This window comes from Triticum aestivum, chromosome 7B (assembly GCF_018294505.1).
Source record: "Triticum aestivum cultivar Chinese Spring chromosome 7B, IWGSC CS RefSeq v2.1, whole genome shotgun sequence".
NCBI lineage: Eukaryota > Viridiplantae > Streptophyta > Magnoliopsida > Poales > Poaceae > Triticum > Triticum aestivum.
In genome coordinates this window covers 189,563,710-189,589,386 of record NC_057813.1, presented here as the reverse complement: position 1 = coordinate 189,589,386, position 25,677 = coordinate 189,563,710, and the positions used below count along the sequence as shown (strand labels likewise).

The window sequence follows — 25,677 nt, the reverse complement described above, 5'->3', positions numbered from 1 at the left end:
TACCCTTACAAACTCCTTGGTTCAACTCCACAATCTTGTCGGAGGCTCCCAAGTGACACCTAGCCAATCTAGGAGACACCACTCTCCAAGAAATAACAAATGGTGTGTTGATGATGAACTCCTTGCTCTTGTGCTTCAAATGATAGTCTCCCCAACACTCAACTCTCTCTCACAGGATTTGGATTTGGTGGAAAGAAGATTTGAGTGGAAAGCAACTTGGGGAAGGCTAGATATCAAGATTCAAATGGTAGGAATGGAATATCTTGGCCTCAACACATGAGTAGGTGGTTCTCTCTCAGAAATGGTAAGTTGGAAGTGTAGGTTTGTTCGATGGCTCTCTCCACGAATGAAGAGGAGGTGGAGGGGTATATATAGCCTCCACACAAAATCTAACCATTACACACAATTTACCAATCTCGGTGGGACCGAATCAACAAACTCGGTCAGACCGATTTAGTAAACCTAGTGACCGTTAGTGATTTTTGGTGGGACCGACATGCAACTCGGTAGGACCGATATGGTTAGGGTTAGGGCATAACGTAATCTCGGTGAGACCGATTACACAAACTCGGTGAGACCGATTTTGGTAATAAGCTAACCAGAGAGTTGGTCAGGCAAACTCGGTGGGACCGATTTTGGTAATAAGTTAACCAGAGAGTTTGCATTGTAATCTTGGTAGTACCGATTTCTCAAACTCGGTAAGACCGATTTTGATAATGGACATACACACAGTGATTACAATCCCATCTCGGTGAGACCGAGATCCCTATCGGTGAGACCGATTTGCCTAGGGTTTGTGGCAGTGGCTATGACATCTGAACTCGGTGGCGCCGGATAGAAAGAATCGGTGGGGCCGAGTTTGACTTTAGGTTTAGGACATATGTGAGAAAGTAGTTGAGGGTTTTTGGAGCATATCACTAAGCACTGTGGAGCAAGAAACTCATTAAGCAACACCTCATCCCTCCTTGATAGTATTGGCTTTTCCTATAGACTCAATGTGATCTTGGATCACTAAAATAGAAAATGTAGAGTCTTGATCTTGGAGCTTGAGCCAATCCTTTGTCCTTAGCATCTTGAAGGGGTTCCACATCCTTTAGTCCATGCCACTCCATTGTTGAACTTATCTGAAACATACTAGATAAAAGTGTTAGTCCAACAAGAGATATGTTGACATTAATTACCAAAACCACCCAGGGAGAACTTGTGCTTTCAATCTCCCCCTTTTTGGTAATTGATGACAACATACATCAAAGCTTTAGATAAAGATAAAGAGAATAGCAAGTAAAGCTTTGGAAAGACATGTAACAAGCATAGGCTCCCCCTACATGTATGCAATCATGTGAATATGGAATATAGAAGCATGTGAATGCATGAACATGACAGAGTAAGCAATGTGTTACATGTATCTTGGCCATATGCATCAGAGCAAAAGATAGCAACAGATGTGTATGTGGGAAATGTACCTTCATGCTCATGAGTCCTTCTTGCAAACAATATGTACAACAGCAAGAATTCCTCATACACATGACTATGATGCATATACTTACCTTGTGGTCTTGAGTTGGCTTAGGTTGGAATGAACCTGCATAAACAAGGTTAGAACACAGATACACCTACTAGCCAGAGCAAACACAAGAAACCACAAGAATACCAAGACTGGGATGACATGTAGAGAGTGAGTACTAAGTACCACATTGGATTAGACATGTCCCCGGAGGTAAAGATATGCAATGAATTTAAATGATTTCTTTCCCTTAGATGCATTGCTCCCCCTGAATCTAGCATGGGATACTGGGAGAAGATAGGGAACAGAAATTCAGAGCTCAAAGAAACAAATGAACAGAGCTAATGCAAATAAGCACATATGAACATGTCTTTCCCTCAAGAGACATGTGGCATCTCTCCTCTTGAACACCAAGCATCTAGGATCCTTGAGAATTACTCTCTCCTTGAGTATTCTCTCCCCCTGGAGATCTCTTTCTCCCCCTGTGGAAGTGATACTCTTTCTCTCCCTTTGAAAGTGATAAGCTTTGATGTGATCTCTCTCTCCCCCTTTGGCATCAATTTCCAAGAAGGGCCTTCTGGAATTTGTCGTGAATGGGTTGGTCCTTGAGTCACAGCACAAAGCACTGATAAAAATGTGATGCTTGTAGAGGAAAAGATTCATTGAGTGGAGCTGGATCAAACGTAAGGATGAATAAGTGGCAAAATGTTTTTCCTGTTGTGAAGTCGGTGGCACCGAGTGGTATGCTTCGGTTGCACCGAAAGATTCGGTTGGACCGAAAAAAACAAACCGGTGAGATCGAGTTTATCGCAGAGAAAACACTTGTCACTTCAGCTCACTAGACTTGTAAGATCTCACAATGATTTGCAAGGAATTAACTGAATGATTTGCAATGAATTTGATGCAGGAAATGCAGAACAAACAGAAAAGAAAGAAATCTAGATGAAGTTTTTTTTAAAGGGAAACAAACATGCATGAGACAAATGCAAGATCACAGAAAAGAACACAAGAGAACTTCATCTAGAATTGGTCGGCGACAGAGTCACCTATGTTAGAGTATATTGACTTAGGAGTCAAGTGAGATCACTTGATCATAGGTCATACTCATCGTTTAAGCTCAAAATGGGGTTACCATTTTTCGTTTAAGCATCTTGATGTATTCTCATCTTGTCGAGTTGCTTTAACTCATGACTCGGAGTAAAGCTTCTCTAAGATGGAATAACATACCTTGGGTGGTGGTGTTGATCATGTAGTTGAACTTGTGTGGGTTGCTCAAGGTCGATGTAGCTCATCAAGAATTGGGAGCACCACTTGGAATTTGAGTTCATCTACCTACATGGTTTAGTTCTTGCAAGGAAGAGCACTTGTGTATCCAAAAATGCAATCATGAAACTCAACATAGAATTTGTCAAAGGATATGTTCGAATGATTCCGTGCTTCCTTGTCTTCAACCACCATATTGTAGAGACTTGCTGATGTAGAGATTTCTCAAGATGTGAGTAGGTTACAATCTCATGGAATTTGATTCAACCAAGTACCTACATGGGTTAGATAACATGCAAGGTGCAAATATATCCAAGACATAAGATTATCATCATAAGAGAAATATCAAGGATTAGTCATAAGCTCATGTCTTACATGTATCCAATGGAGTTTCTACTCCAAGTTTGAAGCATCAATAATGTTCAGTTCACCTCTTAACCTACAAAACACTTTCTCATCAAGTGGTTTAGCGAAAATATTCGCTAATTGCTTTTCAGTGCAAACATGCTTAAGATTAATGTCACCCTTAGCAACATGATCTCGAATGAAATGATGGCGAACTTCAATATGCTTAGTTCAAGAGTGTTGCATGGGATTGTGAGCAATCTTGATAGCACTTTCATTGTCACAAAGTAATGAAACATGTTTCACGTATATCCCATAATCTTTAAGAGTTTGGGTCATCCAAAGTAATTGAGCACAACATGAACCAGCAGCAATGTATTCCGCTTCAGCGGTGGATAAGGATACTGAGTTTTGTTTCTTGGAAGACCAAGACACAAGAGATCTACCAAGGAATTGACAAGTACCCAAAGTGGACTTTATATCAACCTTGTCTCTGGCATAGTCCAAGTCGGAGTAGCCAACAAGATCGAAAAAGGCCCTCTTAGGATACCAAATGCCAAAATTTGGTGTGTGAATTAAGTATCTCACTATCCTTTTCATAGCCTTAAGATGACATTCTTTAGGAGCAGCTTGATATCTTGCACACATGCACACACTTAGCATAATATCGGGACGTGAAGCACATAGGTATAACAATGAACCAATCATAGAGCGATAAACCTTTTGATCAACCGGTTCACCATCTTTGGTCAAATCAAGATGTCCACTAGTAGGCATGGGTGTAGACATACCTTTGCATCTTGCATGTTGAACTTCTTGAATAAGTCCTTAGTGTACTTCGTTTGAGAGACAAAAGTACCTTCCTTAGTTTGCTTGATTTGCAACCCAAGAAAGAATTTGAGTTCACTCATCATTGACATCTCAAACTTTTCTGACATTAGCTTTCCAAACTTCTCACTAAAAAGAGGGTTAGTTGATCCAAATATAATATCATCAACATAAATTTGGCATACAAATAATTCTCCATTAACCCTTTTAGTAAAAAGTGTAGAATCAGTTTTCCCAATTTCAAAGCCATTTTCAATAAGAAACTTGGTTAAACATTTATACCAAGCTCTAGGAGCTTGTTTAAGACCATAAAGAGCTTTGCGAAGTTTGTATACATGAGTGGGTTTCTTAGGATTGATAAAGCCGAGAGGTTGTTTAACATAAACTTCCTCGTCTATTTCACCATTTAGAAAAGCACTTTTAATGTCCATTTGGTACAAGGTGATATCATGGTGATTAGCATAGGCAAGTAATATGCGAATGGACTCAAGTCTAGCAATGGGAGCATAAGTCTCACCATAGTCCATACCTTCGACTTGTGTGTAGCCTTGGGCAACGAGACGTGCTTTGTTGCGAACTACTTGTCCATCTTCATCTTGCTTGTTGCGAAACACCCATTTGGTACCGATGATGTTGTGGTTGTTGTCGGGCTTCTCAACCAATGTCCAAACTTGATTTCTCTCAAAGTTGTGTAGCTCTTCATGCATAGCATTTATCCAATCCGGATCTCCCAATGCTTCTTCAACCTTCATAGGTTCAATGCTAGAGATGAATGAATAGTGTTCACAAAAGTTAGCTAAACGAGTTTTAGAGCGAGTGATTCTCCCGGTTTGGATATCATTGTAGATTTGCTCGACGGGATGGTCTTTAGCAATTCTTGCTCGAACTCGTGAAAGCTTTTGCTCGGGTCTTGGTTGAACATCTTCTTCATCTTGTTCTTCTTCTTCTTGGCCTTCTTCATTATTGGCGTTGTCGTTCTCTTGTCGTGGTGGAGAAGGAGGTTGTTGACGTTCTTGATGTACTTCCTCATTTTCTTCATCTTGGTGTGTCCCACTTGTGGATGCTTCTGTATCAACTCTTGGTTCACCTTGTCGTGAAGTAGAAACTTCCACTTGGATGGACGAGGTACTCTCCTTCACCTCCGTTGGACGAATCTTGCCAATAGACAAGTCTTGGATTGCTTCCGAGGGGTCTTTGTCTCCTACATCAATTGGCAATTGCTCTACTTGCGAGCCGTTAGATTCATCAAACTTCACATCTACCGTCTCTTCAACCTTTCGGGTGAAATTGTTGTAGACACGGTATGTGTGATAATTTGAGCCATAACCAAGTAGAAAACCTTCATGAGACTTAGGAGCAAATTTAGAACGACGTTGCTTATCAAGAATGTAGCACTTTGAGCCGAATACTCAAAAGTATCCAACTTGGGGTTTGTTACCGGTGAGGAGCTCGTATGCTGTCTTGCCGAGTAGCTTGTGAAGATATAAGCGATTTGTTGCATGACAAGCTGTCTCAACCGCTTCTGCCCAAAAGTGCTTCGGCGTCTTGTACTCATCAAGCATCGTTCTTGCCATTTCGATGAGCGTCCGGTTCTTCCTCTCAACAACTCTATTTTGTTGAGGTGTGTACGTAGCCGAGAACTCATGTGAAATCCCTTCTTCGTCAAGAAAGGTGTCCACATTTGTGTTCTTGAACTCCGTTCCGTTGTCGCTGCGAACCTTCTTGATCTTCACTTCAAACTGATTTTGAGCCTTCCTGGCGAAGTTTTTGAAGATCTTTTGGACCTGTGATTTGTCATCGAGAAAGAACACCCACGTGAATCTTGAAAAATCATCAACTATAACTAGACCAAACGAATTTCCACCGAGACTTTTGTAAGCGTTGGGACCAAAGAGATCCATGTGAAGTAGCTCAAGTGGCCTTCTTGTGGTCATGATGTTCTTCACGGGATGCCTTCCTCCAACCTATTTACGTGCTTGACAAGCACTGCAAAGTCTATCCTTATCAAATATGACATTGTTAACACCAAGGATATGATTCCCTTTAATAAGCTTGTCAAGGTTTCTCATGCCAACGTGACCTAGTCATCTATGCCATAACCAACCTTTAGAGGATTTAGCAATGAAGCAAGTTCTAGGTTGAGACTTTTTAGTGAAATCAATAATGTAAAGATCACCTCTACGTATACCGGTAAAGACCATTTTATGATTGTCTCTACAAAACACTTGGCAATCTACTTCAGTAAATAGGACATTGAAACCAAAATCAGCAAGTCTAGATACTGAAAGTAAGTTGTAGCCAAGAGATTCAACGAGCATAACATTCTGAATGGAGCTGTCATGTGAGATGGCCACCTTACCGAGGCCAACCACCTTACCCTTTGAGTTGTCACCGAAAGTGACATACTTTCGAGGACCATCATTTTCAGCAAGCTCACGAAACATGTCTTTATCTCCAGTCATGTGATCGGTACATCCACTGTCAAGAACCCATTCCTTTCCTCCTGCTATATATCCCCGAAGATTTGCCATAAGACCAAAGTGTCTCATTGCATCATCAAGATCAAAGTCATCATCATCATCCTCATCATAGTATCCATGTTCAACATCGTCATGTGGTGGATCAATTCCTAGTGAGGGTGATTCATTAGTATGAGTTTGACAATAATCTCCTCTATGAAGTCTAGTAGCTTCGGAAATAATATCGCTAATAATTCCAACGTTTCCTTTGGCACGCATAAGATTTGTAAGTTCAAATAGACAATTACCAAACATAGGATCATTGGAATTCATCTTACTCAAGGCAATAGACTTATGAAGAATTTCATCCAGATTTTTCAAGGAATAATTAGGGAATCGTTCCTCAAGAAATTTCCATATAGTGTAGGCACACTCAAGAGTAGGCAGTTTTCCAATCAAGTTTCTAGGCAAGCCTCTAGTGATAAGATTAACAGTTCTAACATTCCTAATCATGTCAATCGAATCATCAAGGGTAGGATGCATAGGATCAACATGAGGTGCACAAGGACTAGCAATGTACTTGTTCAAATGATATTGATTGAAAATTACAAGCATCTCATTTTTTCACTCATGAAAATACTCTCCATCAAATATAGGCACTCTATGTCTAAGACTCCCCAAATTAGACTCATCCATCTTCCTCCAATGGGGATTAAACCAAATCAATGGAGACCAAAGCTCTGATACCACTTGTAGGATCCAAGAAGTATGTCTAGAAGGGGGGGTGATTAGACTACTTGACCAATTAAAAACTAAGTCTTTTCCCAATTTTAGTCTTTGGCAGATTTTAGCTATATTAGCACAAGTCAAGCAATCTTCACACAATTCAAGCAAGCATGCAAAGAGTATATGAGCAGCGGAAAGTAAAGCATGCAACTTGCAAGAATGTAAAGGGAAGGGTTTGGAGATTTCAAACGCAATTTGGAGACACGGTGATTTTCGAGCCGTGGTTCCGATAGGTGGTGCTATCGTACATCCACGTTGATGGAGACTTCAACCCACGAAGGGTAACGGTTGCGCGAGTCCATGGAGGGCTCCACCCACGAAGGGTCCACGAAGAAGCAACCTTGTCTATCCCACCATGGTCGTCGCCCACGAAGGACTTGCCTCACTAGCGGTAGATCTTCACGAAGTAGGCGATCTCTTTGCCCTTACAAACTCCTTGGTTCAACTCCACAATCTTGTCGGAGACTCCCAAGTGACACCTAGCCAATCTAGGAGACACCACTCTCGAAGGAATAACAAATGGTGTGTTGATGATGAACTCCTTGCTCTTGTGCTTCAAATGATAGTCTCCCCAACACTCAACTCTCTCTCACAGGATTTGGATTTGGTGGAAAGAAGATTTGAGTGGGAAGCAACTTGGGGAAGGCTAGAGATCAAGATTCAAATGGTAGGAATGGAATATCTTGGCCTCAACACATGAGTAGGTGGTTCTCTCCCAGAAATGGTAAGTTGGAAGTGTAGGTTTGTTCTGATGGCTCTTTCCACGAATGAAGAGGAGATGGAGGGGTATATATAGCCTCCACACAAAATCTAACCGTTACACACAATTTACCAATCTCGGTGGGACTGAATCAACAAACTCAGTCAGACCGATTTAGTAAACCTAGTGACCGTTAGTGATTTTCAGTGGGACCGACATGCAACTCGGTAGGACCGATATGGTTAGGGTTAGGGCATAACGTAATCTCGGTGAGACCGATTACACAAACCCGGTGAGACCGATTTTGGTAATAAGCTAACCAGAGAGTTGGTCAGGCAAACTCGGTGGGACCGATTACTCAAAATCGGTGGGACCGATTTTGGTAATAAGTTAACCAGAGAGTTTGCATTGTAATCTCGGTAGTACCGATTTCTCAAACTCGGTAAGACCGATTTTGATAATGGACATACACACAGTGATTACAATCCCATCTCGGTGAGACCGAGATCCCTATCGGTGAGACCGATTTGCCTAGGGTTTGTGGCAGTGGCTATGACATCTGAACTCGGTGGCGCCGGATAGAAAGAATCGGTAGGGCCGAGTTTGACTTTAGGTTTAGGACATATGTGAGAAAGTAGTTGAGGGGTTTTGGAGCATATCACTAAGTAATGTGGAGCAAGAAACTCATTAAGCAACACCTCATCCCTCCTTGATAGTATTGGCTTTTCCTATAGACTCAATGTGATCTTGGATCACTAAAATAGAAAATGTAGAGTCTTGATCTTGGAGCTTGAGTCAATCCTTTGTCCTTAGCATCTTGAAGGGGTTCCACATCCTTTAGTCCATGCCACTCCATTGTTGAACTTATCTGAAACATACTAGATAAAAGTGTTAGTCCAACAAGAGATATGTTGACATTAATTACCAAAACCACCCAGGGAGCACTTGTGATTTCACTTGTATGTTCAATTCTTAGTGTTCTAAGTAGTTTGAATGCTTGCTATGGCCTCTATGTATCCCTAGGAGTAGTTTCTATCAATTTTATAAAGTTTTGTTGACAAATTTTTGTCACCCCAAAAACTTCTATTTTCAGAAAATTGTACACAGACACGATGAACCTATTTGGAAGGAGTTCTTCGAGGAGACGATCCTCGGGGGCATCTTCTAGTGATAGTTCTTCTCATCGGTCTTATGTTGAACCAAGTGAAAGTTCCACGCGTGATGCCGCCACCAAAACATGCTTATGGCATTGCGATGAATATATGGTGCGTGTGGACATTAAGGAGGAATTTGAGCAATATGTTCACAATGCTGGCCTCTATCCCTACCTTTCAGATAAGTGTGAACAACGCCAACTTCTCACTGAGTCATTTGTCAAAGGATATACATTTTTTCCTCGTGAGTCTAGGGAGTCTTTTAAGCTTTATGATAATCCATTTACCATCTCACTGGAGAATTTTGCTTACCATTGCAAACTGCCATATTGGGGTTTGCTTGATGAACCATCGAAGGCTGAGTACGAGTCTTTCTTGACTAGCCTTTGTTATGGTGAAAATAGGGGAGTAAGACAAGGAGGAATAAAGAGCATTCACTTTCCCACAATTCAGTATCTTGCATTACTTAACGGTAAATGCATAGTAGGCAAGCAAGACTGTAGCATACTTTGTGTGCCATACTTGAGCCTCATTCACACCGCTCTCACTGGTGAATGGAATTATAACCTTGGAGCGATTGTTGCACGTAGACTTCAGAATAATGCTAACAGTGGTTGGTTCTATGGGGGGAATTTATGCCACACGTTTGGCACACGGGAGCTGGGTGTTTCACCTTTACCCTTTGACCCTATCCTACCCATGCAGTATTTAGATTTTGCGGCTTTAAAAAGCCATAAGATCCTCAAAGGAAAAATTCATGACTTCACTTATAATTTGTTGTTTAACCAAACCTCTACTATGCACATACATTTGCCTGCGCCTGCTCTTTTTGATTATCACGGCAAGGGGAGATATTTTTTCTTGAGAGCGAGGCCCGAGCTCATAACACAGCAGTGGTGGTAGCATGGCGTGCCGAGGCATCCGCACCGAGAGCCTCTGTGAGCTTCCACGCAGACTTCTACCCTCCAGGCTACTGATCGACTACCAAGTTAGGCCAAAAGCATAAGCTTGGGGGAGTACGTGTTCCCACCGACACTATATTCATGTCCACATACTTCATTTGTCGGTGTTCACACTTTTTCATTGTATCATGCATGCTTAGATTTATTTTCTTGCTTTCTTCTTGTGTGTTTGAAAAACTTTAGAAAACCCAAAAATATTAGTTGTAGTAATTTACTTTCTATGCATGCTTAGTAGTAGTATTAAAAAGAAAATCCAAAAATATTTCCTTGTTCTTCTTTTGCTTGTTGGGAGCTTTCCCGTGTAAATAGTTTTTCTCTTTTTTGCTTTTCCCTTTTATTTGCCCGTTCTAGAAAATCAAAAACTCCAAAAATATTTCAGTGTGTTTCTCTGAACTTCTTTTCTTTTTATTTGAGTCTTACCAAGGAGAAGACCATGATGAAAATGTTGAGTGGCTCTCATATGAATAACAGTTGAACTAATAAGAGCACATTTTACCCTGTCTTCTCCTGTTGAATAAATGTCTTGCAGATTCCAGCTTAGTCCATGGCACTCTTGCACTATTATTATTTTCATATTGTTCGGTCGTGCAAGTAAAAGTCAAAAATGACAACATCCGATGAACTGGCCGTGGCAGGGAGAAACTGGTATGAACTCGACTTGTTCTGTTTTTGTAAATATGTTTAACCTAGTAACCATGATTCAGCCCATTATGATTAAACATGTTTGCAATGACAATTAGAGATTATAGTTTCTCATACCATGCATAAGTAGCCGGGAGTTGATAATGATTTATCTTGGATATCAACATAGTGTTAAAATGATTGTGATGTAGTATGATGATATGGTATCCTCCTATGAATATTCGAGTGGCTTGACTTGGCACATGTTCATGCATGTAGTTGAATCAAAACCAACATAGCCTCTATGATATTTATGTTCATGGTGTCCATATCCTACTCATGCTAGTGTCCAATGTTACTTACGCATAATGCATGGTTATGATCGTTGTTGCTCTCTAGCTGGTCGTTTCTCAATCTAAATTGCTAGCCTTCGCCTGTACTAAGTGGGAACTCTGCTTGTACATCAAAAACCCTGAACCCAAAGTTATTCCAGATGAGTCCATCATACCTACCTATATGTGGTATTACCTTGCTGTCCTAAGTAAATTTGCATGTGCCACCTCTAAAAACTTCTAAAATTTATCCTTTTTGTGTGCCTGGATCGTTCGTGGAATGACAGGAGGTGGTCGGTATCTTCCTTGCTAAGCGGTTTATTCCCAGGTTGAGTGTTTATTCACTCGCCATCACACGAGAAAATGGGCGGTAATAGGGATGCCCGGTCCCAAACTGCAAACATGAAAAGGAGTTCATCTCTGAGATAATCAAACAAAAACTCCCAATGGAGTCAAAACCTTTACTTTTACCACTTGGGAACCGCCACTAGCGTGCTTAGCATGGAAGATGTTGATAACTGATGGTCGTGAAGTGAATAAGAAGGGTGCATGTCTCAAAATTTCATTTATCTCTATTTTAAAAATTGAGCTCTGGCACCTCTACAAATCACTGCTTCCCTTTGCGAAGGGACTATCTATTTACTTTTATGTTGTGTCACCACCTTCTAAAACAAGCGCCAGAAACTGAGTAGAGCATAGTTGTCATGATTTATGCATTATGTGTAGCTAATGTTGGGTGCATCATGAGTGGATCTTTTCTACCATGAATTATAATGTTTAGTCACTGCTTGAACTTTGGAGGTGCTCTGCATTCATGTTTTGTGGTCTTAGAAAGGGCTAGCGAGATACCACTATTGTCATATTATATCATGGTTGTTTTGACAACGTGTTGCTGTTTGAGATATTTTATTATTGCTCGCCAGCTGATTATGTCATTGATATGAGTCATTATAATCTTTAAGTGTTATTGTTGACATGGTTAGTTATAATGTTGGCTGAAAACCTAGGTGTTGTTTAAGCTTATTTATGCAAACAAGAGCAAAAGAGTTCATAAAAGTTTTTCTTTCTCACTTTCAGTTTATCAACTAAATTGCTTGACGACAAGCAAAGGTTTAAGCTTGGGGAAGTTGATACGTCTCCAACATATCGACTTTTTCTCATGCTTTTCCTCTTGTTTTGGACTCTAATTTGCATGATTTGAATGAAACTAACCCCGGACTGACGTTGTTTTTAGCATAACTACCATGGTGTTGTTTTTGTGCAGAAATAAAAGTTCCCGGAATGGAACAAAACTTTGCGAGGATTTTTTATATCAACAATAAGAATTTATGGATCCAAGACCTGTAGGAGAGGGGCACCTGGGTGGGCACAACCAACCAGGGCGCGCCCCCCTCTCCTGGCGCGCCCAGGTGGTTTGTACCCACCTGGTGGCCCCGCAGATGACCCTCCTGATACTATATAATCACATATTTCTAGAAAAAAATCATGGAGAAAGAATTATCCGCGATCCACGAGACGGAGCCGTCGCCAAGCCCTGTTCTTCCTCGGGAGGGCAGATTTAGAGTCCGTTTAGGGCTCCGGAGAGGGGGATCTTCGTTCTTCGTCATCACCAACCCATCTCCATCGCTAATTCCATGATGCTCACCATCGGGAGTGAGTAATTCCTTCATAGGCTCACTGGTCAGTGAGGAGTTGGATCAGATTCATCATGTAATCGAGTTAGTTTTGTTAGGGCCTGATCCCTAGTATCCACTATGTTCTTAGATTGATGTTGCTATGACTTTGATATGCTTAATGCTTGTCACTTTGGACCCGGGTGCCATGAACTCAGATCTGAACCGTTTATGAATTCATCATTATATCCATGTTCTAGATCCGATCTTTCAAGTTATAGTCACCTACTACGGTTATGATCCGACAACCCCGGAGTGACAACAACCGGGCCCACTCTTGGTGATGATCGTAGTTTGAGGAGTTCATGTATTCACTATGTGTTAATGCTTTGTTCCGGTTCTCTATTAAAAGGAGGCTTTAATATCCCTTAGTTTCCAATGTGGACCCCGCTGCCACGGGAGGGTAGGACAAAAGATGCCATGCAAGTTCTTTTAATAAAGCACGTATGACTGTTTACGGAATACATGCCTACATTATATCGATGAACTGGAGCTAGTGCCATATCGCCCTAGGTTATAACTGTCACATGATGAATATCATCCAACAACTCACTGATCCAATGCCTACGAATTTATCTCATATTGTTCTTGCTAAGTTACTAGTGTTGCTACTACTATCGTTACTGCTACAAATCACTGCTACCACTATTACTGTTACCGCTACTACTGCTGCGATCATCAAAACTATCATGCTACTATGCTACTAATCACTTTGTTGCAGATAATTAATCTCCAGGTGTGGTTGAATTGACAACTCAGCTGCTAATACCTTCAAATATTCTTTGGCTCCCCTTGTGTCGAATCTATAATTTTGGATTAAATACTTACCCTCGAAAACTGTTGCGATCCCCTATACTTGTGGGTTATCAGGGCATCACTCACCTTCAATATGTTGATGACACGATAATCCTAGTGGAGTTGAACGAGGTTTGTCTTGCCAACCTTAAGTTCATTTTGTTATGTTATGACACTTAAGAGCTAACGCATATAAATCCATGAAGAGTAGTGGAAAACTCCGCAGACACTGCAAACCAGAGGCCGCAATAAGGAAGCTGGCCCAAGCAGCAACTTATGAGTACATTATGGTGAAATGAACTAAATGTGGTTTTTATTATTAGAAAAATAAGACACATGCTCACCAAAAGGCAGGTTTAGAGGTGAAGTCGGTGGAGGCCAGTGTCACATCCTTAGTCTGGTAATGACCTAAGCTAGTTTTTCTTGTTTGCATCATGTCTAAAATTCAAATGAATTTAAAATGGGGTTTGATCAAACCCTAGCACCACATTGATAAACTAGGTCCCACCAAAGATGACCCATGAATCAAAGAGACATGACCGCAAGTCGAAGGTGAAAAGGGAAAAAAAACTATAAAGGGGCAAGATCTCGATTTCGATCCAACAATCCAGATCTTCCATGCGCGAGATCGAACGGTTGTTTTAGGAATCTAGGTTGAATGGTCCAGAGTTCCTGAGAGAATCTCCAATATATGATGTATAATAGGTTGTCCAAAAAATGTTTTAGGGCAGGAGCGAGAGTACGTTTTAGGTCACCAGCAAATTTTCTGCATCAGCAAATGATGTACAATAGTGCACTAGAAAATTTTCTGCCATAGTAGATGATGCAAAATAGGGAAACAACATTGCACATTTCAACATTTTCTAACTACAAATGTTTAAAGTTAAACATGAGTTCAAACTTAAAACATGAAAACAATGGTACTACAATAGACACACTACTCATCATTACTAGTTGGTTACCTTTGATCTAGTTTTAGATGTAGATAGTACTCACTCTTTCCTCAAGGGTGACCCTAGGTATCGAACCCATGGGAAGTTTTGCTATTAGACATGGATTCAAGCAAGTTATTATTCTCATAAGAAGTTTCCATTTCCGGGACTGAACAAATAGTAGTTTTGACAAATAGGGAGATCAAATAGATGGATATAGGCATGAGTATGAGGACTTTACTTACAACCTTATACTTGCACTTAGGATCTTACCTATGTACAAGTATAGAGGGCTGCAAGGCTTATGCCTCAGCCCATTGCCTCAAGGGGTTACGCACACATCGCAATCGAATCAAAGATGGAAAACATTGTAGATGACATTGATGGTAGATGAATCATTGGCATAAAGTATGGAAAACTATGGGAGAGTGGGTATGGAGATGGAGATGGCGATGATGATGGCAGTGGAGAGGGTTTCTGGGACAGATGATCCTTATTCTCTGTTGTGTATGGCGTGCCTTCGAGGTCGTTTCATTGTGAATAGGGCCTCACACGTTTTATGAAGGTTGATAGGGATGACATCACGGTGCCAGCGGTGCATGGTACGAGCGTACCAAACATCGTCTTCTCTTCTAGATAGCTTGTGGCGCCCCCTTTGATATGGCTTGATATAATATCATCATATTTCCATGTGTTGCTCCATTTCCTTCCCTTTTATGGTTCAAAACCTGTAGAAACAAACTATACAAAGGGATTTGCAATGTTTTGCATTTATTAGTCCTTAGTGATAAAATCAAAGTGATTATCTCGAAATGCCCGGTTTAAACAATGGTGTAATGAGTGTACAAAATACACTCACCACTATGAGTGCGAGGTTGTCCCAATCAATGCCGTCGTCCAACTCAAGCTGGATAACCCGTGAGTGGCCTTCCTCATCCTCTTCTTGATCGTCCTCTCATTCTTGTGCTCCTCATTTCCCCTGGCGAAGACTTCACACTTCACCTCCACTAGGTGCGGATTGGCCTCGACCTCGCCATAGACACCACATCACTCCCATGGGCGGTGCGCTACTCCATGACTAGACGATATTCCTTATCCTCTTTGCCAGACACAAAATGCACATCAGAAGCGAGGAACTCCGGTCGGAACATCGGGGAAGTTGCGCTCGGACCTCGGCTGACGAAACCTCAAAGCCACGAGCTCGTACCCATGGGTGGCGATCTCCGGCGTGTCATAGGTGTTGAGCCACGTCCGGCGCTCGTCAAATGGAATTTTGACGGTGTAGCGGCCAGGCTGCCGGAACCGAACGTCGCAGAAACCCGTGTTGCTTGCGGGGCGGCGGCGCGACGGCCGATTTAGTCGATGCACATGATGGATCTGGCGTTGGGCGGTGTAGTGGTCGCACGAGCCGATGTTGTGGTGGCGGTGGTGGCCGAAATCGTTCGACACGACGGACCATGCGGTGGCGGCTGAATGGGATGGTGCAGCGGTCGATTCGGTCGGTGTGGAGCGCGGTGGGGGAGGGGTTCATGGTTCCAACGCGGGACGATGCAATGATGGTGGCTGGAATCGGTAGATGTGGCGGCCGATGCGGTGGCAGTCGATTCAGTCGATCTGGAGAGCGGGGCGGGAAGATACAAAGGTGAAGGGCAGAGACGCGTGGATCTGGCGCTCGACGGTGGCCGGAATCAGGGGTGGCACCGACGCACAGAGGCACCCGCCGCAGCGTGAATGTTTCACAATGGCGATTGGGTCGCTCGTGGCTACATTTATTGTTATTTGCAGCACTTAGAGGCAAAATATAGGGCCGCCCTAAATTTTTTTTGCAGTTAGGACACTCCTAGAGCTGTGAGCAACATATACTGATAGGACAACTGGTAGAGCTGTGTTTTGTTCTCTAAATGCCTAAAAACGATTTTTTGGCACTAGCATTACTTTGCATTATCCCTCGGAGAGAGCATGAGACAGCCCCATTTCTTCCCAGTTCTACCTATGGGATCTTGTTCTCCCTGCAACCGGGCCTCACGGAAAACCCGTGCCAGCGGACCCGCCCCATGCTAGCACGGCACGGCACCCGCAGCGGCCGGTCCAAATGGACGGTGAGAGCCGCAACGCGACACGCCCGGCACAGTCAGCAAAGGGAGAGCGCGCGCACGGCGCACGCACGCTCGGACGAAGGGACGGTGCGATCGATCGATCGATTCGATCCCTCCCCCCTCACTCAACCACAGTAGCACTCTGCCATACTATCACGCACGCACTCCAGTCACACCTCCCACGAAGAACCAACAGGAGGCGCGGATCCCACCGATAAATAACCCCGCCTCGCCGCTCCTCCCCAAAATCAATCACCGATCGCTCGGGGTTCCCGGCATGACAATGATGGCCATGCCCGAGGCGCCCTGCCTCTGCGCGCGCCCGTCCCTCGCCGCGCGCGCGAGGCGGCCGGGGTCGGGGCCGGCGCCGCGCCTGCGACGGTGGCGACCCAATGCGACGGCGGGGAAGGGGGTCGGCGAGGTGTGCGCCGCGGTTGTCGAGGCGGCGACGAAGGTAGAGGACGAGGGGGAGGAGGACGAGCCGGTGGCGGAGGACAGGTACGCGCTCGGCGGCGCGTGCAGGGTGCTCGCCGGAATGCCCGCGCCGCTGGGCGCCACCGCGCTCGCCGGCGGGGTCAATTTCGCCGTCTATTCCGGCGGAGCCACCGCCGCGGCGCTCTGCCTCTTCACGCCAGAAGATCTCAAGGCGGTGGGGTTGCCTCCCGAGTAGAGTTCATCAGCTTTGCGTGCGCCGCGCGCCCCTTTTTTGGGCCTGCAATTTAAGTTTTGTACTGGGGCAAATGCTGCAGGATAGGGTGACCGAGGAGGTTCCCCTTGACCCCCTGATGAATCGGACCGGGAACGTGTGGCATGTCTTCATCGAAGGCGAGCTGCACAACATGCTTTACGGGTACAGGTTCGACGGCACCTTTGCTCCTCACTGCGGGCACTACCTTGATGTTTCCAATGTCGTGGTGGATCCTTATGCTAAGGTGATCATACATTAGCTTTACCTGCATCTTGGTATTTACAGTAGAAATTGTTACGAGGACGCTTATTTGCTGCCTTTTGTGTTGCTCCAGGCAGTGATAAGCCGAGGGGAGTATGGTGTTCCAGCGCGTGGTAACAATTGCTGGCCTCAGATGGCTGGCATGATCCCTCTTCCATATAGCACGGTATGCCTGATTGCTGAAAATATCGGCTGCATTTGTTTCTCTCTTTTTCTCATATTTTTCTCCTGTCTTTCACTTGTACTACGTTGCCTCAGACAGTCATGATCAAAGAGAGCAGTGTTATTAGACATTTGTAGTTGTCTGCTGACTTTGACGAAAACTTGTAATTTATGTTGTTAAAGGTCCTTGAATCATATTTTTTTATACTATTATGTTTGCAAGTGGAAGTGAAGTGAAATTGCATCTAGTATTTGTTGTTGTTGTCTTAGCCGTTTAATTGGACATGCAGTAAAAAGGTTTGCATCTGCAGTTTGATTGGGAAGGCGACCTACCTCTAAGATATCCTCAAAAGGACCTGGTAATATATGAGATGCACTTGCGTGGATTCACGAAGCATGATTCAAGCAATGTAGAACATCCGGGTACTTTCATTGGAGCTGTGTCGAAGCTTGACTATTTGAAGGTACAGTTGTACTTGCTGATTACATAGGATAATTTTTTAAAGAAAGCTACATATTAGCCAGAATTTGGGTTATTACAAAAACTACTGCTATAGCAGTTACATGCTCATTATCGAGGAGATGCTCACACGCATCTTATTTGGATTTAATACCCAATTCTGTAATCATGACTAAATATGTTTTCCCAGATCTGCTTATGAATTCCGTATTATTTAATATTGGACTGTTCCCTCTACAGGAGCTTGGAGTTAATTGTATTGAATTAATGCCCTGCCATGAGTTCAACGAGCTGGAGTACTCAACCTCTTCTTCCAAGTAAGGACTTGAATTTAGTATTAGCCTGCCAGCACTGTTGGAGTGAGAGTTCATACACATTTTGTGCCTGCATAACTGATATTTGTTCAAACTATTTTTTAGCAGTCACTCAACAGTTATATATATATGATCTATACCGGCTGCTGCTAATGATGTTAATATTTCGCAAGTACCTAAGCTAGATTTTTCTCCATGAAACATCAATCCATAATTGAAATTGGTCACAACAGTTGAATAGTTGATAGCTGAAAATGAAATCCAGCATGCTACTGTCTTGCCATCTCCAGACTTGCTAACATGAATTTTGTCTGCCTACCTGTCATTTGTACCAACGTTCCCAATTGCCCTCTCATTATTCGTGTGTACCATGCATATGTGTTTTAACATGATTATTGTTGGCTATATTTCTCTTTGGAAACATGACCAATTTATCACTGTTTTGTATAAACTGCTTGTTTTCTTATCAGGATGAACTTTTGGGGATATTCTACCATAAACTTCTTTTCACCAATGACAAGATACACATCAGGCGGGATAAAAAACTGTGGGCGTGATGCCATAAATGAGTTCAAAACTTTTGTAAGAGAGGCTCACAAACGGGGAATTGAGGTAAGCAAGTCGTATGAGTTAGTTGCTCCTTTTGAACTTATCAATTTGATGCGAAGAAATGTTACTGTTAGGTGATCCTGGATGTTGTCTTCAACCATACAGCTGAGGGTAATGAGAATGGTCCAATATTATCATTTAAGGGGGTCGATAATACTACATACTATATGCTTGCACCCAAGGTGACAGATCTTTCTTGCTGCATAATTGTTCTTTCATAGATGTATAGAGTATAGATGTGTTATGTAGTAGTTCTTTTTCAAGGGGATTATGTTCATGCAGGGAGAGTTTTATAACTATTCTGGCTGTGGGAATACCTTCAACTGTAATCATCCTGTGGTTCGTCAATTCATTGTAGATTGTTTAAGGTACAGATATACATTTTACTTCTAGAACTACTTTTCATTTCTTTCGCTGCTTGTCATTTTGATATGATTAATTTGCAAGCTTGTGGGGGTAAATCTTTTGGTCAGCATATTGTATCTTTAAATGTCACCAATACTAATGTCCTGGTGCTTATTGATTTGGCATCTTCAAATTCTTTTTCTCCAGTGAAAAGGGAAAAATCTACTGTATGTCTCGTCAACTAATTTACTTTTATTTTGCAGATACTGGGTGACGGAAATGCATGTTGATGGTTTTCGTTTTGATCTTGCATCCATAATGACCAGAGGTTCCAGGTAATTTGTATTTATTGTTTGTTTGCGTGTTGCCTTTTCAGAAGATTCTTAAAAGAATGTTTCTTTTACAAGTCTGTGGGATCCAGTTAACGTGTATGGAGCTCCAATAGAAGGTGACATGATCACAACAGGGACACCTCTTGTTACTCCACCACTTATTGACATGATCAGCAATGACCCAATTCTTGGAGGCGTCAAGGTACTTGTTTCATCCAACACCTGTTGTCTGTGTGCATTCAATTGTTTTAATATGGTAATGATCAATTTCCCAATGCTGATAAGGAAAAAAAAATGCAAGTAGCTCTCTTTATCTGCTTCTTGTGAGTTATGCTAAACATGTAGATACTATATTTCAACTGTATATACTTGACATATTATTGCTTCCTTTGGAGGCTCTCTTATTCCTTTCCCCCGTTGCAATTATAGCTCATTGCTGAAGCATGGGATGCAGGAGGCCTCTATCAAGTAGGTCAATTCCCTCACTGGAATGTTTGGTCTGAGTGGAATGGGAAGGTAAGCTACCTGTTAAAAGTTTGATTGGCAAATACTGATAGAAATATAACTTATATTTGTGACATATATAGATAAAGCAAAGTAATACGCATTCCACCTGAACTTTAAAGGGGCACGCAGAATTATCCCGCATCTGTCTACAAGAATGATAACACATGTGCTGAATAGTGAAGTACTACTTGTCAAATGTCTGAATGAATGCACTAACTCTTGTGGGTGTCAACCGAGCAAGAAATATTTGAGTTTTCTGCAAGAAATTGTTCATGTTGTGCTGTATTATACTCCCTCCGTCCGAAATTACTTGTCGGAGAAATGGATGTATCTAGACGTATTTTAGTTCTAGATACATCCATTTTTATCCATTTCTGCAACAAGTAGTTCCGGATGGAGGGAGTATCATTTAACAAATATATGCATGTTCGAAGTAAATCCCCACGAATAAGCACAGAAGACGATATTGCTTTTTGACTTGCAACACCTAAACCTCATTGTTTTCTCCTAGGATTTTGGGTGTTTGAAGCAAGCAGCTGGATGATATTTAATTTACCTTTACCTTTATTTGTAGCTTGATTTGAGGGTGCGACAAAGGTTTTCGCTTAGTAGTATTTTGTAAATTATTATAGTTTATATATATACTCCTCATTTGGGCACTTCCGTACTGGTCCCATAGAAAATAAAAATGGAATTGTGAATTCTGGGTGTCTGGCCAATAATTATTGACAACACTGCTGCGCATTTGGTTTTTATCAGGGAATGAAAAATTGAAATCGGTAAGAAACATTGCGATATTAAGCTTGTACTTCCTCCGTTCCTAAATATAAGTATTTTTAGAGATTTCTATATGGACTACATACGGATGTATATAGACGTATTTTAGAGTGTAGATTCACTCATTTTGCTTTGTATGTAGTCCATATTAGAATCTCTAAAAAGACTTATATTTAGGAACGGAGGGAGTATATGCTAATGCTGGTGGATCTTTAAGAGGGAACATATGATCTTGTGCATCCATTTCAACTAAACAAATATGTTGCACATCTCCCACGTCACTTACTAGCTATTTCATCCAAGTACTAACTTGTGTGGTTGTTTCCTCAGTACCGGGACATTGTGCGTCAATTCATTAAAGGCACTGATGGATTTGCTGGTGGTTTTGCCGAATGTCTTTGTGGAAGTCCACACCTATACCAGGTAAGTTGTGGCAATACTTGTAAATGAGTTGAGTGAATGTCACCTGGATTTTTTATATATACCACATGATGATACACATCTAAATATATAACAATCATAGTGTATGCATATGCATTTGGCTAAGAAGTATTAGTGTATACACTAGTGCTATATATAGGTTTTAACACCCAACTTGCCAATGAAGGAACATAGGGCTTTCTAGTTATCTTATTTATTTGTCCGGTGAATAATCCACTGAAAAATTCCAGCCATGTCATTTTTTAGGGGGGGAGAAGAAACTATATTGATTTGCCCCCCTAAAAGAAGCCATCTCAGAATTCATAGGTAAGTTGCTTTTCTGTAAAGAAAGGAAAACGACTTCATACTTTCTATCGGTGCTAACTTAGCTCGATGTATATTTGTAAGATGAATGCCAAATTTAATTTGTCGGATAATTTGATCTGTTATTCACATACTTTCTAGTTATCTTATTTATTTGTCCGGTGAATAATCCACTGAAAAATTCCAGCCATGTCATTTTTTAGGGGGGGAGAAGAAACTATATTGATTTGCCCCCCTAAAAGAAGCCATCTCAGAATTCATAGGTAAGTTGCTTTTCTGTAAAGAAAGGAAAACGACTTCATACTTTCTATCGGTGCTAACTTAGCTCGATGTATATTTGTAAGATGAATGCCAAATTTAATTTGTCGGATAATTTGATCTGTTATTCACAAATTTCTATTTGGTTTCTCTAGAAATCAAACCAGTAACTTGTTATTGGCACTGCAACTTCTTATTGATTAATCAGGCAGGAGGAAGGAAACCTTGGCACAGTATCAACTTTGTATGTGCACATGATGGATTTACACTGGCTGATTTGGTAACATATAATAAGAAGTACAATTTACCAAATGGGGAGAACAACAGAGATGGAGAAAATCACAATCTTAGCTGGAATTGTGGGGAGGTAATTCTGAACTCTCCTTTTTTTTTTTTTGAAATTTTCATGCTTTACATAATAGTTGAATGGCTGACAAATGTCGTTGTATGGTTCTCTCTCTACCTAAACCGTTAAGGCAGTAAGAGTTTCCCTACAAGATCTCTTTGTTCGTATAATTATATTTTCTAGAGAAAAGTTGCCTTCAATTTTGTGCACACGGCAGTACAGGAATTGTGGTTATAAATATTGATACAGGCTGACCACCGTTACTAATTTGGGAACAATAAGCACATTTTTTTTAATAGCAAAGGCATCACCCTGGTTCCATTTCCAACGAAATCACAGTATCCGAACCATAAGTTTTACAAGTATGCGTAGAGAGAAATAAAGTATCAACCCGGCAGAAACAGTTGTTTCAGGCGCAAAGAGAAAAGGAAACGATATGCTCTATTACATCAACCTTTTAGAATTTAGGGACGACCAGCATCATCCCATCTTCAATCAACTGGAGCGAGGTCACCTCCAATCTTCTCAGCAGCCTCAGAGTGGTTACCTCCCAAGCAAGTGCATCCGCATCCATCATCTGAGGGTTGGGCACATGCCATGAGCACAATCACCTGAATTTGATGAATTTTCCTCTGTTTACCTTGCAGCAGACCCCTGCCGTATAAATGGTTTTAAATGACAGCATGTTCTTTCAGTTTGGAGCAAAATTTGTGCAATTGCAAAGAAGCTTTAGAATCATGTGTAACATGCACTTACATTTCATGTGAACAATATAGGAAGGAGAATTCGCAAGATTGTCTGTCAAAAGATTGAGGAAGAGGCAGATGCGCAATTTCTTTGTTTGTCTCATGGTTTCTCAAGTAAGACTTATATCTGATCTCTTTAATTTTTGAGATTGCCTGTTTTTCACAATGGCATGTGTTGTCAGGCGAAACATCCAATCCCAATATTAATAGAGCCAACATGAAGGGATTGCTTATCTGAGATATCTGCCAAAGTTAAATTCTTACATTCACCTTCTTCAGTATTTCAGACCTTCTAAGCATTTTCATTTTTTTTGAATTGTTAGGGAGTTCCAATGTTCTACATGGGTGATGAATATGGCCACACAAAAGGGGGCAACAACAATACATACTGCCATGATTCTTATGTCAGTACAATTTGGTCACATATTGTTGTTCTAAGTAACTATCTTCAAATCTTTGCATTCATCCGTCATGGCTCTTCTGTAGGTCAATTATTTTCGCTGGGATAAAAAAGAACAATACTCTGAGTTGCACCGATTCTGCTGCCTCATGACCAAATTCCGCAAGTAAGTATTTCCGTTGAATAATTTCTGTGTAGAACCACTGAAGGTGCCTCCAAACGCTAAGCAAGAAGCAATGTCAATTTCACACCCTAATCAAGTTGGTGTTGTCTATTTGTGTATTTGATCTGCTGCACTGTAGGGAGTGCGAGGGTCTTGGCCTTGAGGACTTTCCAACGGCCAAACGGCTGCAGTGGCATGGTCATCAGCCTGGGAAGCCTGATTGGTCTGAGAATAGCCGATTCGTTGCCTTTTCCATGGTACTCATATAGTTCTGACACTTCACTATAGTTGTTTTAAAAAAGAAAATTTAACTCAAAAGTAAATTATGGAGAGTTTTAGAAGTAACAAATATCTTTATGTATCTCATCACAGAAAGATGAAAGACAGGGCGAGATCTATGTGGCCTTCAACACCAGCCACTTACCGGCCGTTGTTGAGCTCCCAGAGCGCGCAGGGCGCCGGTGGGAACCGGTGGTGGACACAGGCAAGCCAGCACCATACGACTTCCTCACCGACGACTTACCTGATCGCGCTCTCACCATACACCAGTTCTCGCATTTCCTCTACTCCAACCTCTACCCCATGCTCAGCTACTCATCGGTCATCCTAGTATTGCGCCCTGATGTTTGAGAGACCAATATATACAGTAAATAATATGTCTATATGTAGTCCTTTGGCGTATTATCAGTGTGCACAATTGCTCTATTGCCAGTGATCTATTCGATCCACAGATACATGTGCAAACTGCAAAGTTTCTGGTAATCAGAGAAGTTTTTCCTGACGACCAAGCTACTATAACATTCATTGGCAATGGAGCAAAAACAAAATGCACAGAGCATGCTTTTCTATCAGTGACACTGAAGGAAGACGAACGATCCACACCGCAGTCAGCAGGGCAGCATAAGGAAGGTAGAAGAAGCAGCAAAACGATGAGAAGATCTCCAGCTCGATCTGCTTGCTGTGCATGCCTGTGTCGATCATGATTCGGTGCTTTCAGGATATGTGATGCATCTGTAGACCCTGCATCTCTGGCATAAGATGTACCCTGCCTGCAGCAACAAGGGACTCCGGTTGGTCGCCGGCGCCGGAGCTGAAGAAGAGGATGGAAATTAAGGTAGGAGAAAGAAGAGAGAACTCACGGCCTTGCAGGTCGGGCAGCGGCGGTAGATCCGGGGGCTGCTCTCGGACTTGACGTTGTTCTTCTTCCCCTTGCAGAAGTCGCACAGCAGCCACCCCGTGCCGCCGCACCCTTCTTCGCACTCTACACCTTCTTCCTTGGGACAACAGCGCAGACGGCAGGTGAGAATTGTTAGCTTGGAGGAGCAGGTGCATAACTTAAGCTAGTCAGATAGTCATGGATCACTGCGAGGCTTGAGAGATGCTAACCTCCATGTCCATGTCCGCCTCCACCTCCGGCGGGGCCGCCTCTGCCGCCGCGGCCACGGCGACCTCCCTGCGGACGGACACGCAGCCGATCCTCCTCGGTTGCCGAGACAGCGACCCCAATGCCGGGGACGGCAGCGGCGGCGATGGGTTGTGGCACCAACCGTGCAGGCTCGTCGCGCTGCACCACTGCACAGCCATTCTCTTCCTTTCTCAGCCTCGCCTCACCACCGCACCCTCCGGATAAAATCGCGAGGGAAAGGTAGGGAAGATTTTTTTCTGAAACTATGATGATTTTTATAGCAAATTCAAAAACTATACGACCTAATGCATAAAAATCGAAACTATGACCCCGTCGGCCTTCTGTTGGCCGAAGAGGGACTTTTCGGTCTACCGTTGGCCGAAGTGGGCTCTTCAGCCTCCCGTTGGCCGAAGATTACCCAAATGGGCCGAAGATAGTATCTTCGGCTTCCCGTTGGCCGAAGAGCACTTTTCGGCTTCATGTTGGCCGAAAAGTGTCAGGGGCACAAAACGTAATTAAGATGGCCTCAAATGAAAAAGTTATCAACATGAAAAATCTTCGTCTCGTCGAAACAGTTGATTTTGATATAAAAATCGTCTTAATCCGAGGTCATATGCAACCTATAGAGCCAAAACAAGGTCAGGGGCAGAAGCTACAGAGTTACTTCGGACAGACCGAATGGATGTCAGAAAATTTTTTACGAGACATCC

The 25,677-nt window shown here is 42.4% G+C and overlaps 2 protein-coding genes across 2 annotated transcripts; one reads left to right on the top strand and one right to left on the bottom strand.

Moving 5' to 3' along the window:
• Positions 1 to 15,903: 15,903 nt before the first annotated feature.
• LOC542884 (isoamylase) lies at positions 15,904 to 24,243 on the top strand. Its single transcript, XM_044574181.1, has 18 exons — positions 15,904 to 17,099; positions 17,200 to 17,382; positions 17,473 to 17,565; positions 17,873 to 18,025; positions 18,262 to 18,338; positions 18,806 to 18,947; positions 19,019 to 19,126; positions 19,227 to 19,312; positions 19,553 to 19,624; positions 19,697 to 19,823; positions 20,051 to 20,137; positions 21,236 to 21,328; positions 22,116 to 22,274; positions 23,030 to 23,113; positions 23,323 to 23,403; positions 23,486 to 23,565; positions 23,702 to 23,819; positions 23,935 to 24,243. Exons 1-18 carry the CDS (start codon positions 16,728 to 16,730, stop codon positions 24,190 to 24,192), a joined length of 2,373 nt encoding a protein of 790 aa, XP_044430116.1. The 5' UTR covers positions 15,904 to 16,727; the 3' UTR covers positions 24,193 to 24,243.
• Positions 24,242 to 25,227, bottom strand: LOC123156012 (uncharacterized). The gene is made up of 3 exons (XM_044574182.1): positions 24,949 to 25,227; positions 24,702 to 24,836; positions 24,242 to 24,611 (listed from the first exon to the last, which is right to left on the bottom strand). The coding sequence occupies exons 1-3, from the start codon at positions 25,144 to 25,146 to the stop codon at positions 24,540 to 24,542; spliced, it is 405 nt and encodes a 134-aa protein (XP_044430117.1). The 5' UTR covers positions 25,147 to 25,227; the 3' UTR covers positions 24,242 to 24,539.
• Positions 25,228 to 25,677: the final 450 nt, after the last annotated feature.